This window comes from Rhamphochromis sp. 'chilingali' (assembly GCF_963969265.1).
Source record: "Rhamphochromis sp. 'chilingali' genome assembly, chromosome: 12".
In the NCBI taxonomy this organism is placed as follows: Eukaryota; Metazoa; Chordata; class Actinopteri; order Cichliformes; family Cichlidae; genus Rhamphochromis; species Rhamphochromis sp. 'chilingali'.
In genome coordinates, this window is record NC_137939.1 from 24,924,589 (window position 1) to 24,938,028 (window position 13,440).

At 42.0% G+C, this 13,440-nt stretch overlaps 1 protein-coding gene across 13 annotated transcripts in view; it reads right to left on the reverse strand.

Moving 5' to 3' along the window:
• LOC308406616 (membrane-associated guanylate kinase, WW and PDZ domain-containing protein 1-like) overlaps positions 1 to 13,440 on the reverse strand; it is an 87,866-nt gene that overhangs the window by 25,093 nt on the left and 49,333 nt on the right. For 5 of the 13 annotated variants that reach the window (XM_080897703.1, XM_080897696.1, XM_080897697.1 and 2 more), the window contains 11 exons: positions 11,851 to 11,970; positions 9,884 to 10,072; positions 8,493 to 8,715; positions 8,165 to 8,212; positions 7,827 to 7,909; positions 7,200 to 7,238; positions 4,663 to 4,720; positions 4,394 to 4,506; positions 2,989 to 3,111; positions 1,693 to 1,878; positions 865 to 1,476 (listed from right to left, as the gene is read on the reverse strand). In XM_080897703.1, the coding sequence (XP_080753829.1) occupies positions 865 to 1,476; positions 1,693 to 1,878; positions 2,989 to 3,111; positions 4,394 to 4,506; positions 4,663 to 4,720; positions 7,200 to 7,238; positions 7,827 to 7,909; positions 8,165 to 8,212; positions 8,493 to 8,715; positions 9,884 to 10,072; positions 11,851 to 11,970 (1,794 nt within the window). The remainder of the gene's footprint in view (positions 1 to 864; positions 1,477 to 1,692; positions 1,879 to 2,988; positions 3,112 to 4,393; positions 4,507 to 4,662; positions 4,721 to 7,199; positions 7,239 to 7,826; positions 7,910 to 8,164; positions 8,213 to 8,492; positions 8,716 to 9,883; positions 10,073 to 11,850; positions 11,971 to 13,440) is intronic. The other 8 variants (XM_080897700.1, XM_080897705.1, XM_080897701.1 and 5 more) reach the window with 7 other exon arrangements.

Consider the following 13,440-nt stretch of genomic DNA (forward strand, 5'->3'; position numbering starts at 1 on the left):
GGTGCAACCTGCCACTAATACAGATCTGGGTCAGCCAACATGAATGACAATTTAACAACAATAAGGACTCAACACAAACGAGGGACCTTGAATGTCATTCAGTAGCCACGTGAATACTCTAAACTCTGTCACGCAAAATGATTTGTTGACATTTCAGCGAGAGAAACGTTTAACTCCGGGTCGTTTCAGGTCAAAAGTGCAACATCTCGGAACAAGATTGGCTAGGGAGCAGATTGAGAAATGAAACGGCCACAATCACGTCAACACAACACCCCCCACCCCCCCCTCAAAAAAAACAACCATTATAGCTGAAGCCAGAATCGAAATTGTTCAACAATGACTTTTCAGGATGCTTTCAGGACCAAAGTAGTTTCCAGGGTAATTTGGAAATAAAACACATCAAAACAGAAGATGAGAAATCACACCAATTGCTCAACATGTCAAATAACTAACATCAGGTAGTAAAAGTGAAGGCCGACTCTGATATACAAGTCCCTGACCTAACGTGCTCCTCCCCCCTCTCATTCATTCATCTCAGCTCTTACCCGTCCTCCCACTCCTTCCCACACTCATCTGCTCGTCCACAGTCATTCTAATTCATCCCATCGTCTCTTTACCTCTTCTCATTTCATCCGCTCTGGTCCGTCCAATTTTCATTCTGCCACCCACTCTCCTCCTCACTTGTCTCTGCTGCTTTTTTCCCCCCCTTATTACTCTTAGTGTGCCAACTGCTCAAGCTGTTGTCTGTTCAGCACTATATTCTTTTGTGTATTTGATCTCATAGCCTTTCATGTCAAAACTTGACTACCTGCATCTGTTTCTCCGCCCCTGTTGATATACATTTGTAAGACATGTAATACATACCTCTCTGCACCAGCATAGTGACCTCGCTGCCTCTGGGACATTTGCTCAGCAGGTCCACCACCTGGTTGTGACTCATATTTTGGACATTTCTTTTGTTGACCTCCATCAGAATATCTCCCTCCTTTAGGCCACGGCATCGCGGATAGTCCACTATTTGTTTGACCCGCTGACCCCCCCCTGTCAGGCTGTCAGCAATAGTGAAGCCAAAACCTTTGTCTCCCTTCTCCATGTGGATAGTGATGAGCTCGGGCTGGGTGGCTATGGACGAGGCCAAGGTGACCACATCGCTGGTGTAGCCGTGTGAGCCGTTAGACGCCACCTCGGCTGACGGGCTGTGCGGCCGTGGCTCACGCAAGCCGTTAATGGGTCCGGCCTGGTTGGAAGGTGGGTCAAACGTTTCCTGTCCATTGACGATGATAGGCTCTTTGTCCAATATTGCGACCGAGGTCACCAGGCTAGTGTTGGGGTCATCAGGGTCAAAGGGCAGCGGGTACCCACGACATAAAGACAGATCGACCATGGAGCCGATTGGGATGGATTGGAAGATCTTCACAACCTGAGCATGGGTGTAGCCCAGCACAATGGTGTCATTCACACTGACTATGACATCACCTGCACAAAGAAAGATCACAATATTGGTAATGTTGCCGTTTACAGTTAAAACCCCTACCAGGCCAGATTCACATTACACTGTTAGTGATATCTGGCATTAATCACAGCTGTGTGGCGGTTAGACTCAAAGAATAAAGAGATGCATTCAGAAAACGACAACACAACGTTTTTAAAAAGAAAACAGTGCCCTCTGTGGATGGTGGTCATGTACTGCACCTGTCTCCATCTTGCCATCCAAAGCTGCAGGCCCATCCAGCACTAGACTTTTGATCTGTAGAAACTCATCTGGCTCGTCTCCTCCAACCACAGTAAAACCGAAGCCGCGGCAGCTTTTCTTCAGCTTTGTGTTGATAAAGGTTCCTTTCAGCTCTGCTGGGTTTCTTGTAAAGAAAGGTTTCCCCCCTGCAGAGTGGGGCAGAAAAAAACTCTTGTATCAATCTGCATAACATACATTACAGAACACAAATAACTTTTAGGTGGCATGTTGGGAATTTTGTCCTTCAGATTCAGAAGTCACATGAATTTCTGCAGTTAAATATGTGATGACTATAAAAATGAAAGAAAAGGCACAGTTGTAATTTTTAGTGGAAATGAAAACAAAAATGAATGTTTTTGAAATGACTTTCCTGTTTTCACTCAAACAACACTACTGGTCAAACCACACCCACTTCTCCAGTTGGTATTTCTCGGTGTAAAATCATTTTACAACATGTATTCTGAATGAATATGCCCCTAATGTTACTGCAGAATTTTCCCAAAAGTGTTGCATTTATTAGGTTGCTTTGCTTTCACAGCTCTGTTCAGTTCATCCCAAACCAACTTGATGGGTTTTAAAACTGGACACTGTGTTCGTCTGGCATCCTTTGAATCCTACTTTCTTTACTTTATTATTTTCTTTGGTTTGTATTTGTTTGCAATATACAGTATGCCTTTTTGCAGTACTACTTCCCATCTCACAATAATGCATTGATGGTCGAGGTACACATTTTTCTTCAATGCTTTGTATAATAACAGAAGTTGGGAAATTGGCAAGATTTCTTAATCCCCGACAAAGGAGCTGTTTTCTCGGAAACTGACTGTTCTATGAAATGTACCATTTAAGGCTATTAGGTGGACTGCACAGTATTTTGTACAGGATGTAGTTTTGGGACTCTTAAGAACGCATAATGAAAAAAAAAAAAAAGTAGTAAAAGGCTATTTCTCAGCCAAAGCTAAAAATTCCCTAAACAAAGACACGAAATCAGTTCCAGAAAGCTTTCTGGATTGGTTTATGATCATATTTTTTCAGTTTGTTTTTCTGAAGATTGTGTGCAAAGTCCAATTTTGCTCTATTGTAAACTGTATAGAATCCTTCCAAAAATTCCTGGATTCACATCCAGATCCAAATGGACTCCAAAAATTACCTCCTGAGTAACGCCACCCACAAACAGACAAAGAAAAAGCAAGCTGAAACAACTCTTTTGAAAAAACAAAGAGTAATAATATATAAAGTCTATAAACATAATGATTTACGTTTGACTCCTGTAGGGACAGGAGGTAGAGCTGGTGGGACCTGTGGGTCCCTGTAGGTCTCCAGATGGTTTGGTGCGTAGTTTGCCAGTGGAGCTGCTGCAGAGGAGTGCTCCTCTATCCACTCTGCACAGACACATTTGTATCCAAACGTTAATCCACACACGCGCGACACAGAGGTGTATTTACATGCCACACATGCACACAGAAACACTTAACAGCAAAATACACACAAACACGGAGCTGAAAGGAAGTACTATTCATACTTATCTGTACTTCTACTAGTGTTTTTTTGTCGTGTATATCATACTGTTGATCTCAGCAAATGTTATGCAGCAAAATTATATCCGTTGTCGCAAAAGCGTCATATTACAAACACTTTACACAGTCTGAGTGTTAGTACTGTTAAAACAAATGAAAACAATTAATAGAAATGGATGTTGTTACTCTGTTATTCTTTGACTTACATCATGCAAACTGTGAAATGCAGTTATCACATTTTGTGGGTTGTGGAGCGTGTGAAGAGTAATGTTTTCATGCAGTCAGTGGCACTTTTAAAAATATGCTGAGTTACTTATGAGTGAGTCACTTCTGTTCTCCGATGTTCTTATGGACGTACAGGCAGCTTTTAAATCACAGCAGTTGTGTCTGTGTTGCGTTGCCATTAGACTAGACTGTCTGCCACTGTATTGAATTTTTTGCGTACCTTGAACAGCAGTGACTTAAACTGAGTTGATCATATCTGAGTTTGAATGAATAAATAATAGACAAAGTTTACTTCTGAGATGAAAAAAAAGAAGATACTGGAACCAATTGAATTTGCTCGTGGATTGGCACAGCTAAGAAATAAGAATAGAGCATATGGCTATAAAGGCAGAATACTGTTGCATTAGTATAGCAAGCAGGCCAGTTAATTTGCTGCTAATATACTGCGTTTCAATGCATTTTATTACTGTTAGTGCATCATCGTGAGCCCTTATCCTCATGCATGTATCTTTGCCTCACCTCTTTCAGTCTTTTCACCCTCGACTGCCAACTCAAAGTTTTTGAATCTCTAAAGCAAACATCATTCTTGCCTTTTCATGGTAATGCAGGATAAATGATCAAATACAAAATGGCACTTATGACTATAAATCACATAAATTAAAACCTAAACATCAAAGACAACCCCTGGCTTGGGCCAGTTCTACTTTTGTGAAACGTCCTTATGAGAATCCATTTTTAATCCTTTGGATTTCAGTAACAATAATATATATTTATATTGCCCCCCCCCCCGTTAAAGTCGAATTAATTCAGAGACAAGAAGTCTGGCCAAAGCCCTGGATAGCAGTGGACAAACTATAAGGACATGACACTGACAGACATGAAGAAAGAAAGAAATGGTGCCGTGCCAGGGCAGGAAACGAACCTCGAATATACCGCTCACCTTCTGGAGGCTGCGGCTGTTGCTGCTGCTCAAGGATTTTTCGACGCCGCGCCTCCCCCACCGGGTTCTCATATTGAGTCTTCCTGTTTATATGACTGAGACAGAGGGCGAGAGGGAGAGAGAACAAGATAATAACTTGGAGACTGATTAGTCTCAGATTCACTTAAGCAGAGAAGAGATTTGTAAAAGGGTGTTTCATCTGGAGAAACCCCGTTTGTCTTTGCAAGCTGCCAATAAGGAGATTCACTTACTCTACATAGTACACCCCATACACTGGGTCATCTATCCTCTCCCATCCTGGAGGCAGCTCTGAAATAGAGAAGGTACACAGCATTGAAGACAAAAATTACATTTTAGCAGAGCTCAGTGGGATAGTTTGGTTTGGGTAACACAGTCTTTCAGTCCCACAGTTATAGGAGAAAAACTATTTCACTAGAAAGGACATGCTGCCTTTATCCCAACAATGGATTTTAACATACATGCCAAAAGGGGATGAAATTGTAGTTTTGGTTTTGTCCTGCTGACCACTGAAAAACACTTTTCATCGTCCATGTTAAAACTTCAGCTTTATTACCAGGGGTGCACATAAGTGGTCGCAGGTGCACATTCGCTGTCAAAATAAAAGACACACACCAGATAAGAAGTTGCAACGCGCGTTTGCGTACATAAGATTTTCTGGAGGATGACAGACATTTGTTTCGAACTCTTAAAGATGTCGAAGAAGCAAGCTCCTTTAAGCAGTTACTTTGGTGTTCCTCCACCTCCAAAGAAATGTCAGAAGGAGTCCGAACAGCAAAAGAAGCGCGTATTCTTGGAAAAGTGGTTGCAGAAGGTGAGCTGGCTTCAAACAAATGATGAACGCACAGAGATGTGGTGCAGAATATGCTGTGAAAATCCGCAAACGCGCGTTGCAACTTCTTATCTGGTGCGCGTCTTTTATTTTGACAGCGAATGTGCAGCTGCGGACCACTTATGTGCACCCCTGGTTATTACTTTTTGTAAAACTGTGCTTGGAGCACAAACTCTTCTCATTTCCCTTTACATCGTAAGGATTTCAATCCATGGGTACCAGTAATAAAGTATTATTAAATAATAAGCTGGATCTCTCTCCAGCTGCCTGTAACCAATTTTAACATCCTCATTATGGCCAAAACACAATAACTGAGAAAATAACACCAAACAGCTTCAAACAAGACCGCAAAGACATGTGGCTACAAATGTAGTCTGACCATTTAATAAATAACTGAAAAGCATGATGCAGTTATTTTGCTAAGTATTACCATACATTACATCACTACCTCTGTGAACACACCCCTACACATTGTACACAGACCTAACCACATTTCATGACCACGCGCCTATTAAACTGACATGTTCCCATTAAGATGTTGGCATCTCAGATCTCCTATCTCGCTGTATTTGATTTCAGACAAAGACATTACCTCCTTGTGTTCCTGTGGGCTTCTCTGAAGTCCAGTAAACACTTTTATAAGAGTCTAGATTTCACAATCAATAATCACAGACCGTCTGCATCTGAGCAGCCTGGAATAATAAAGGCTCGAAGCCAGACATTCAGAGTCTTGTTTAAGACCGAGCTTGCGTTCCATTGCATGGCTGTTTGTGTTACTTGCAAATGGGATGAGAATCAGCAGCTGAGCAATTTGCCTGCTTGCGAGAAAACTCTGAGTGCATATATGTACCTGTGTCCCCAGTGAAACCTCAGTATAACGGATTACAAATGGTACTAGTGCACTTAGGGCTAATAACTCTTCTTGTTCATGCAGTAAAATATCACGTTTTATTGCATCCGATGCAGATTACATGAGTCAGATCTCCTAAAACAAACAAGAATCTTGGAAAAAAATTCAGGTCCAACAATAGCATACAGTATATTTCACTGTAATGCATGTGATGGATAAATACTGGGATTTCATTACAAGCCTAAAGCCTATAGAGATATATCTAGATAGAAGAGCAAGAAATATAAAACCCAACAGCCAAAAATCGACATGTACTAAGATGCAAGTTATGATGGTACACTGGACGGATTTATTTGCTATCCTTGAACTGACGCCATCTTCACTGCACTATTCTCACGTGGGTGAAATCAGACATTACACAGGCTTTGTAGTTTGGAGCGGGCAGATTAAAGATTGAACATCCATTCTGATGTATTCTTACTAATAGTTCTGCTTGATAATGTTGTGAGATATTCGAGAAAAAAAAACATATTTTTTTCCACAAAATCCAGTAGAATATATTATGGTCATCATCCCTCGCCACCCATGAGATGAAAATATAACTTTGCATTAGAGCAGGGGTGTCCAACTCCAGTCCTCGAGAGCTAATGTCCTGCACTTTTAGATGCATCCTTGTTCCGACACACCTGTATCAAATGAATAGCTTGTTATCAGGCCGTTGCCAAACTTGATGGCATGCTGAAGAGGTAATCCAACCATTTGATTTAGCTGTGCTGGAGCAGGGATGCATCTAAAAGCTGCAGGACAGTAGCTCTTGAGGACTGGAGTTGGACACCCCTGCACTAGAGCATCATGCATGCTTGTTTTTGCTTTTTTTTTTTTTTAAAAAACAACTCATTTAAACCCTTGCAGCTACCTTTGCTCTAAACTAAATTAATATATCTTCCTTACAGAATTCAGGGCCTTGCATTTGAAACCGATGCCCAATTAAATTTCCTCTTTGAGATGATCAGTTTTGAATGGCATCTTTGAAATAATATAATTTTAATATAGCAAAACATCCTCCATAAAACCTCCAAAAACCTTACCTAGATCACTCTCCAGGTCTTCTGTATGTATCCCTTCTTCTCCAAGGACAAAGCAGGATGAAACAAAGAAGAGAAAATGAAGAGGAAAAAAAAGGGATGATAGCAGATGGAAGGTGGATCATAGATGCAGGAATCCAAAGCAAGTAAGGAATGACGTGACCAGTCAGAGAAAGACAAAGAAAAAGGGAAAACCCTTAGAAAAAGACTGACTTGGGCTATAACAACATCTCAAAATGCCCTGAGAAATCTAGTGAGACTTGGGGTGCCATTCTAGATTTCACCACTTGATGGGGTAATTATGCAATTTGTGTTTGGAGTGAGCTGTAAACAAAGTGTCATTTGGAATTAATCAAATGTTTTTTTCTGTTTATTTGAAAATTATGTCAGGTTTTGATGACAGTAGAGCTAACAACAAGACAAATGTAGCACATTCCAATTTCTAACAAATCTTTCAATCAAAACCAAATGAGTGTACTAAAAACAGCACCAGAAATTAACAACAGCATCACAACAATAAACAAGAGGAGCCTCACTTCTGAGACCCCGAGCATCCCCTGCTGTTCCTGAACCACTACACAGGAGTGTGGATGAACGCTTTGATTTAATAAATGAGGAATAGAAGCTTACCATCATCGTCACACTCTTCCAGCGGTCTGGAGGCTCTGTCTCTACACCGAGGATCCAGCCATGATGTGGTCTTTGTATTGTGGCTGAGAGGAAGCAAACAAGAGAACCGAATAATTCAACACAGGCCGTCAGACTGACACAGCAGGGGGACACGAATGCATCAATGAGAATTAGGAAAAACACGTCAGCAAGTTTACAGCGGACAGAAGGTGTGCTGCAAACACAAATGAAAAGAACAGAGAGGCACAGCAAGGAAATAAACAGTAAGCGACCTGACTTTTCCCTCAATTGTTAAACAAGAACATTCTGTAATTCAGTGATAGCAGAAATGAACATACAAGCTCTGAAAATACACAGCCATGTCCTGGTGTTGTGCCTTTGCCGTGCTGCAGAGAGGACAGAGAGGTGGAGGTAGTCAGGTGATCAGGATGTGATCTCCTTTTGAGATCGGGACATGCAGGGATTAACAGGAAAGCAGTAGCACCCAGGGGGCTGGGCAGGTTGGCTGGGAAGGCCTAAAAACCAAATCAAGTGGGAAGACAAGCAACTGGACGAACAAAAGGGATAATAGTGCAGGTAAAATGCAGAAAACACCGACTACAGCGTGAGCCATGGCCAAAAAAAAAATGTATAAACAGGCGGCGTCGAGAGTCTGCTGATACATACTCTATGAAGTAAAGTTCCCCGTTCTCAGTATAAGCCATCTCCCAGTTTTCAGGCAGTGGTCCCAGCGGGTCTTCTGGAGAGACCTGTGGTTCTGCAAGGGTTTGCTGCCCGCTTTCTGCAGTAGAGGTGGCCGCATTGTTCAGAACACAGGATAGAGCATTGTCACGTGCAGGGTACGGCCGGAGAATGCCGCTGCGGCTCTCATCCTGGTCGTTAGGGTTACCTGTGCACAGCAAAGGAGAGGGAAAGAGACTACGTACTAAGGATCCTGGGTGACGTAACAACAACACAGCACAACAACAGAAAACAAACAAAATAATAATCACATTTCATGCATGCAGGAAAGGAAGAGATTAAAAAAAGCAAACATGCTCAGTCTTTATTCTCTTTAGACCACATCAGGCAACTCTAGCCACACTAAAGTGCTAGCACTTCTCCCTTCTTCTGCTTGGTTCCCGCCCATTTCTAGTGTATTGAAAAGGGTCACAGGAATATGCTAATTTCCTCAGCAACTGTCTCTCAAACTCACTTTGACCCCCACCCGTTTTACCTCTCTGCCCACAGGCCTTTTTCTCCTAAAGCTAGTCAATCCCAACCCCCATTCCCATTCCTTCCCCAGTTTTGGCCAAATATCCTCCACCACTTCCGTGGGCTTTTCAGGGTTGATCAAATGCAAATTCAACACTCTGGCAGCCTAGCAGGGGGACACAGAGAGGGCATAGTTTCACAGGATCAAGTTAAAAAAAACAAAAAAACAAGACACCATGTCTTGCACTCAAAACAGGATAAACCCCCTCAGAAGAAAGAAAATCGTGAAAAACTTTGGCTCATTCTTTAGTTTTTTTGTTTAGGAATTAGTTTATAAAAGCAGCTAATCTCTTGACATATGCTGAGAATCAGCAGGCATAAACATGATTTCAATCAGCCACGGGACAAATATTCAGAATTGGTATGTGAGTAAATGTTAGGGGCAATTTAGTGAGAAAGCTTTAAAAAAAAAATAGTGTAGTTATTGAAACCAGAGCAAGGTGGTGGCAAGGAGAAAATTCTGAACACTGAGTGCAGTTTGTAATCTAAACCTTCCCCCACTACACCCCTCCTCACAGGCAGATGGCAGTGTTTGGAGGCTCACAGAAAAGGAATCAGCATCACAAAGACATGATGTAACCGCCAGACACCCATCACCGTACAGCAGAGGAGAGGATAATAAACATACACACATTATCTCTTTCCTTCTGTGTTCCTAATCTTGGGCACATACATGTTTACCGAGACACGCTTAAACAAACATCCAGTGGAGAAGAAGCAAAGCACACGCGGGGAATGCTACACATGCGGAAACCAAGGAAAGCTGGATTTCCAAACTTTGGGATCGGCAGCGTTGCCCTCACCTGTAAAACTGTTGTTCATTTCCGTGGCCTGGTCGTCATCGTCGTCGTCAGCAGGCACTACGCGGGCGTTTTGCATGTCATTGTAGGACTTCGTGCGTGTTGGGGTGGACTGATGGGAGCCTGCATCACTGAGAATCACTGTCCCAATGATGGGCTGCCTTGGCGGCTTGGGGGTCCCATAATAGTTACCTAGGCAACAAGGAGGACATTAGTATGCTTGAGAGAGACGCAGAAGGAGGGAGAGCGAGAAACAGAGAAAGGAAGACGGGGATAAAAATGAAAGAGTTGGGGACAGGAAGATAAGCAGGAAGAGCATCTATGAAACCTCCTAATCTTACGCTAGGAGGAAAAGACATAAAGCTGGATCACAATGTGACTAGAAATTGCAGAAATAAGAAGCTGGTTGGAAAGCTAAAAGATTTTAGTTTGGATTTGAGGCTTTAAAGCATAGCGATCAAAACTGTGGACCAGCTCAGCACACAGCTTGTTTTAGCCACTTTTTAGCTCCAAAAAATTGTTTTGGGGAAGTGGGAATCAATATTACATCCTTGAGTATGTTTTTAGTATCGTGTGACAAGCTACTTAGTGTTTGATTGTCAAAGATTAAGCAAAATCTAACACAAACAAAGAAACAGCTTGTTCAATATAACGCTGGTCTGATCACAAGGTCTGGGTTTTGTGGGAAACTGAGTCCTCAAAGTACTCTTCAAGTTAGTATATAATGTATATGCTGTATAGTGTTATGTACACCGCATAATGCCAGTGTGAACTCAATAGCCATACATTCAATCAATTAACTACTCTGCAGTTGAAACTGGCCAGGGGAACCAGTTAGCGCAGCTTTGCATTAGAAAAGAAAAACAACTAAACTAGCTCCGTCCATGGGTTACAAAAAAAAATAAAAATAAATCCCCCACCTACAAGCCTATCTGAGATGTAAAAGGAAAAAAAAAAGCAGCTGACCGTAAACAAGAACCACTTCCAGCTATTACCAGAAGCAGTGAATTATTGCTTGCCTGCCTGATAAAAATATACTCATTGTCTTTCTTGCAAAACTCAATAAATCAATACAGTATGTTACACCCCGCAGCCAGTTTGATGAGCTTTGACTTAAGACTGGAAGCAGGGAGAAAAGGGTAACCTGCCCTATCCAGAGACAAACTGCAATTCTGAATTTATGCTCAGCTGAGCTACCCATGTGGATTCTATAGCTTTACATTTTCATGCATGTGACCCGTATGACTCTTCTATCTTTAAACTTAAAAGGAAGACAAGAACATTTGGCAGATGGTCAAGCCATCATTTAAATTTGGTTATATCCCCTCCCTTCATTTCAACTCTTCCACTAAAATCAAATTTTAAAAAAGTGGCATTTTCTAAAGTTATTTCTATAGTTATATTTAGAGACATTTGAACATCTCAAACAGATTTTGCTGAGAATCAATCATCCAATCTTCATCTACTAGCATGGATGGCCACAGCCTCCTGTGGATAGGTATTTGACATTGTCTGCGTGAAAGGAAGAAACGTGCCAACACAGAGCAGAGTCGGTGCCAAGCAGATTAATGTCGTAACATTCCCTCCCAACCAAGCCCATGCACACGCACACACAAATCTGTGTGCATAACACACTGCCTTGTGAACAGGCACGCACGCGCCCACAACAACGCACACAAACACACAGGTTTGTGTTAGTATGAGACTTAGCGCTGCACAGCACCGTCCTAATCAGAGTGAGAGGGCCAGATGTGGAGTGACCTGCTGTCTCCTGATGCATCTCCTCCCATCATGCACTGTATAATCAGAATCAACTGAATGCATGCTTTTGTAGCCTGCCTACATGTAGGAAACACTGATGGCTGCTACGCTCATTGTATCTGTGGAGAATGAGGACACCTGCGCAATCATGAGTCACATGAAGTGCCAGTTATGATCATTATCATCATCATCACCCTCCTCCTCCTCACCTTCATATGTTCCTATTTCCAGTAGCGTGCCACTCTCCTCAAGTTCTAGGAACTCCTCCACAGACAGGAAATTGTAATCCACCCCTGGGACCTCTCCGTCTCTAGGGGGGCGGGTTGTACCTAGGGGTAGGAAAAAAAACAAAATAAGCTGCTGAAGTCAACCCTTATCTTTAGGATAGAATGACAGCAAAATAAGACTTTTCCTCCTTGCGCAACATGTTCAATATACTTCTCTCTCTCAACTGAAAAATCTGTCATTAATGTTAGAAATGCAGCCAGCGCTGCAAGATTCATTCAGCTTTTTGAGATGATGACCAGCCACAGCAAAGTGTTCTGAAATGAAGAGGGTGTGATTGTAATTCAGAGCCATCACTGGCAGCGCAGTGTCTGTTGAGTGGCTGTGAATATTACGTCAGGAAATTAAATCAAGGCTTTGCATCTTGAGCCATCGCTTCGTCTCATGGGAAAGTGCTGCCCGCTAAGATGAAAAAAGGTCACCTTTAGCAATACACTAGTCCTGATAGTGTCATCAATCTCTCAATTTCTTCATGGTGAGTTTGAAATTGTAAAATGGACTGACATAATACTATTAGAGTCGTTTTGCCAAAGGGATCCTAACTAAATTATTATTGATTGTTAAAGCATGCATGCTCACTGCTTGGAAGCTACACTGCATTTTGAGGTGCCGTTCGGTTTAACCGTAGTACAACAAATGCCTTTTAATTTGAGACAAAATAAAGCTGGAGCTTATACCTGAAAGTCAGTATATTCAGAAAGAAATGCTCATTAGAAGTCTGATCATTGTCTTTCTTGCTGGCCCAACTGCCCTGAGCCTGATCTCCTGTTGGAGTTAATGATTAGCGGTTTGCTGTGTTTTGCTTTGTATTGAGAACACTTTATAGGAGGAAGCTGACACCAGACAATGGAGGCAGGGGCCATTGTGTCTTTGACTTTATTGAAGGGAGATGAGATGACGTGCCAGATGGTTGATGGAAGTTGCAACCCATCTGTGATCAGTACAGGAGCATTTACATACACACAGCAGGTACTGCAAAACCCGGCTTAAACAAGAGACTTGAATGTAACACGCAACCCTTGCACCAGTGTGAAGCACTGCAGGCCACATTCAGTTGAACCTCACTGAATTAAGCAGGAGTTCAAACCTGAAAAGAAATCGCTACCTTATAACACAACTGAAGCTATCAGTATAATCCTTCAGAACTGCTTGTTGGATGGTTGAATAGTTTCAGATTAATTAACATTAAAAACAAACTGAATATTCAATCTGATAATGCACTCACTACTAACATTACTACTTACATTTAATCAAGACTGGACATATAATATAGGTGTATGGGCAAAAATACAAATGTTAATCTCTGTCGTCAGGGGATCACTGAATTGCTTTTGAGTTGACGGGTGCAGCAATTGTGCTTCTCACATAGTTTAAAGTCACTGTTCTAGTCGAGCGAGGAGTACAAAAAGACTCTTTCATGTTTATTTTCCTCAGCCCATGCAGTATGCAAGCACGCATCCTATCCCTCAAGGTGCATCCAGCCCACAAACACCCTGTAATAAACAAGTCTTTAC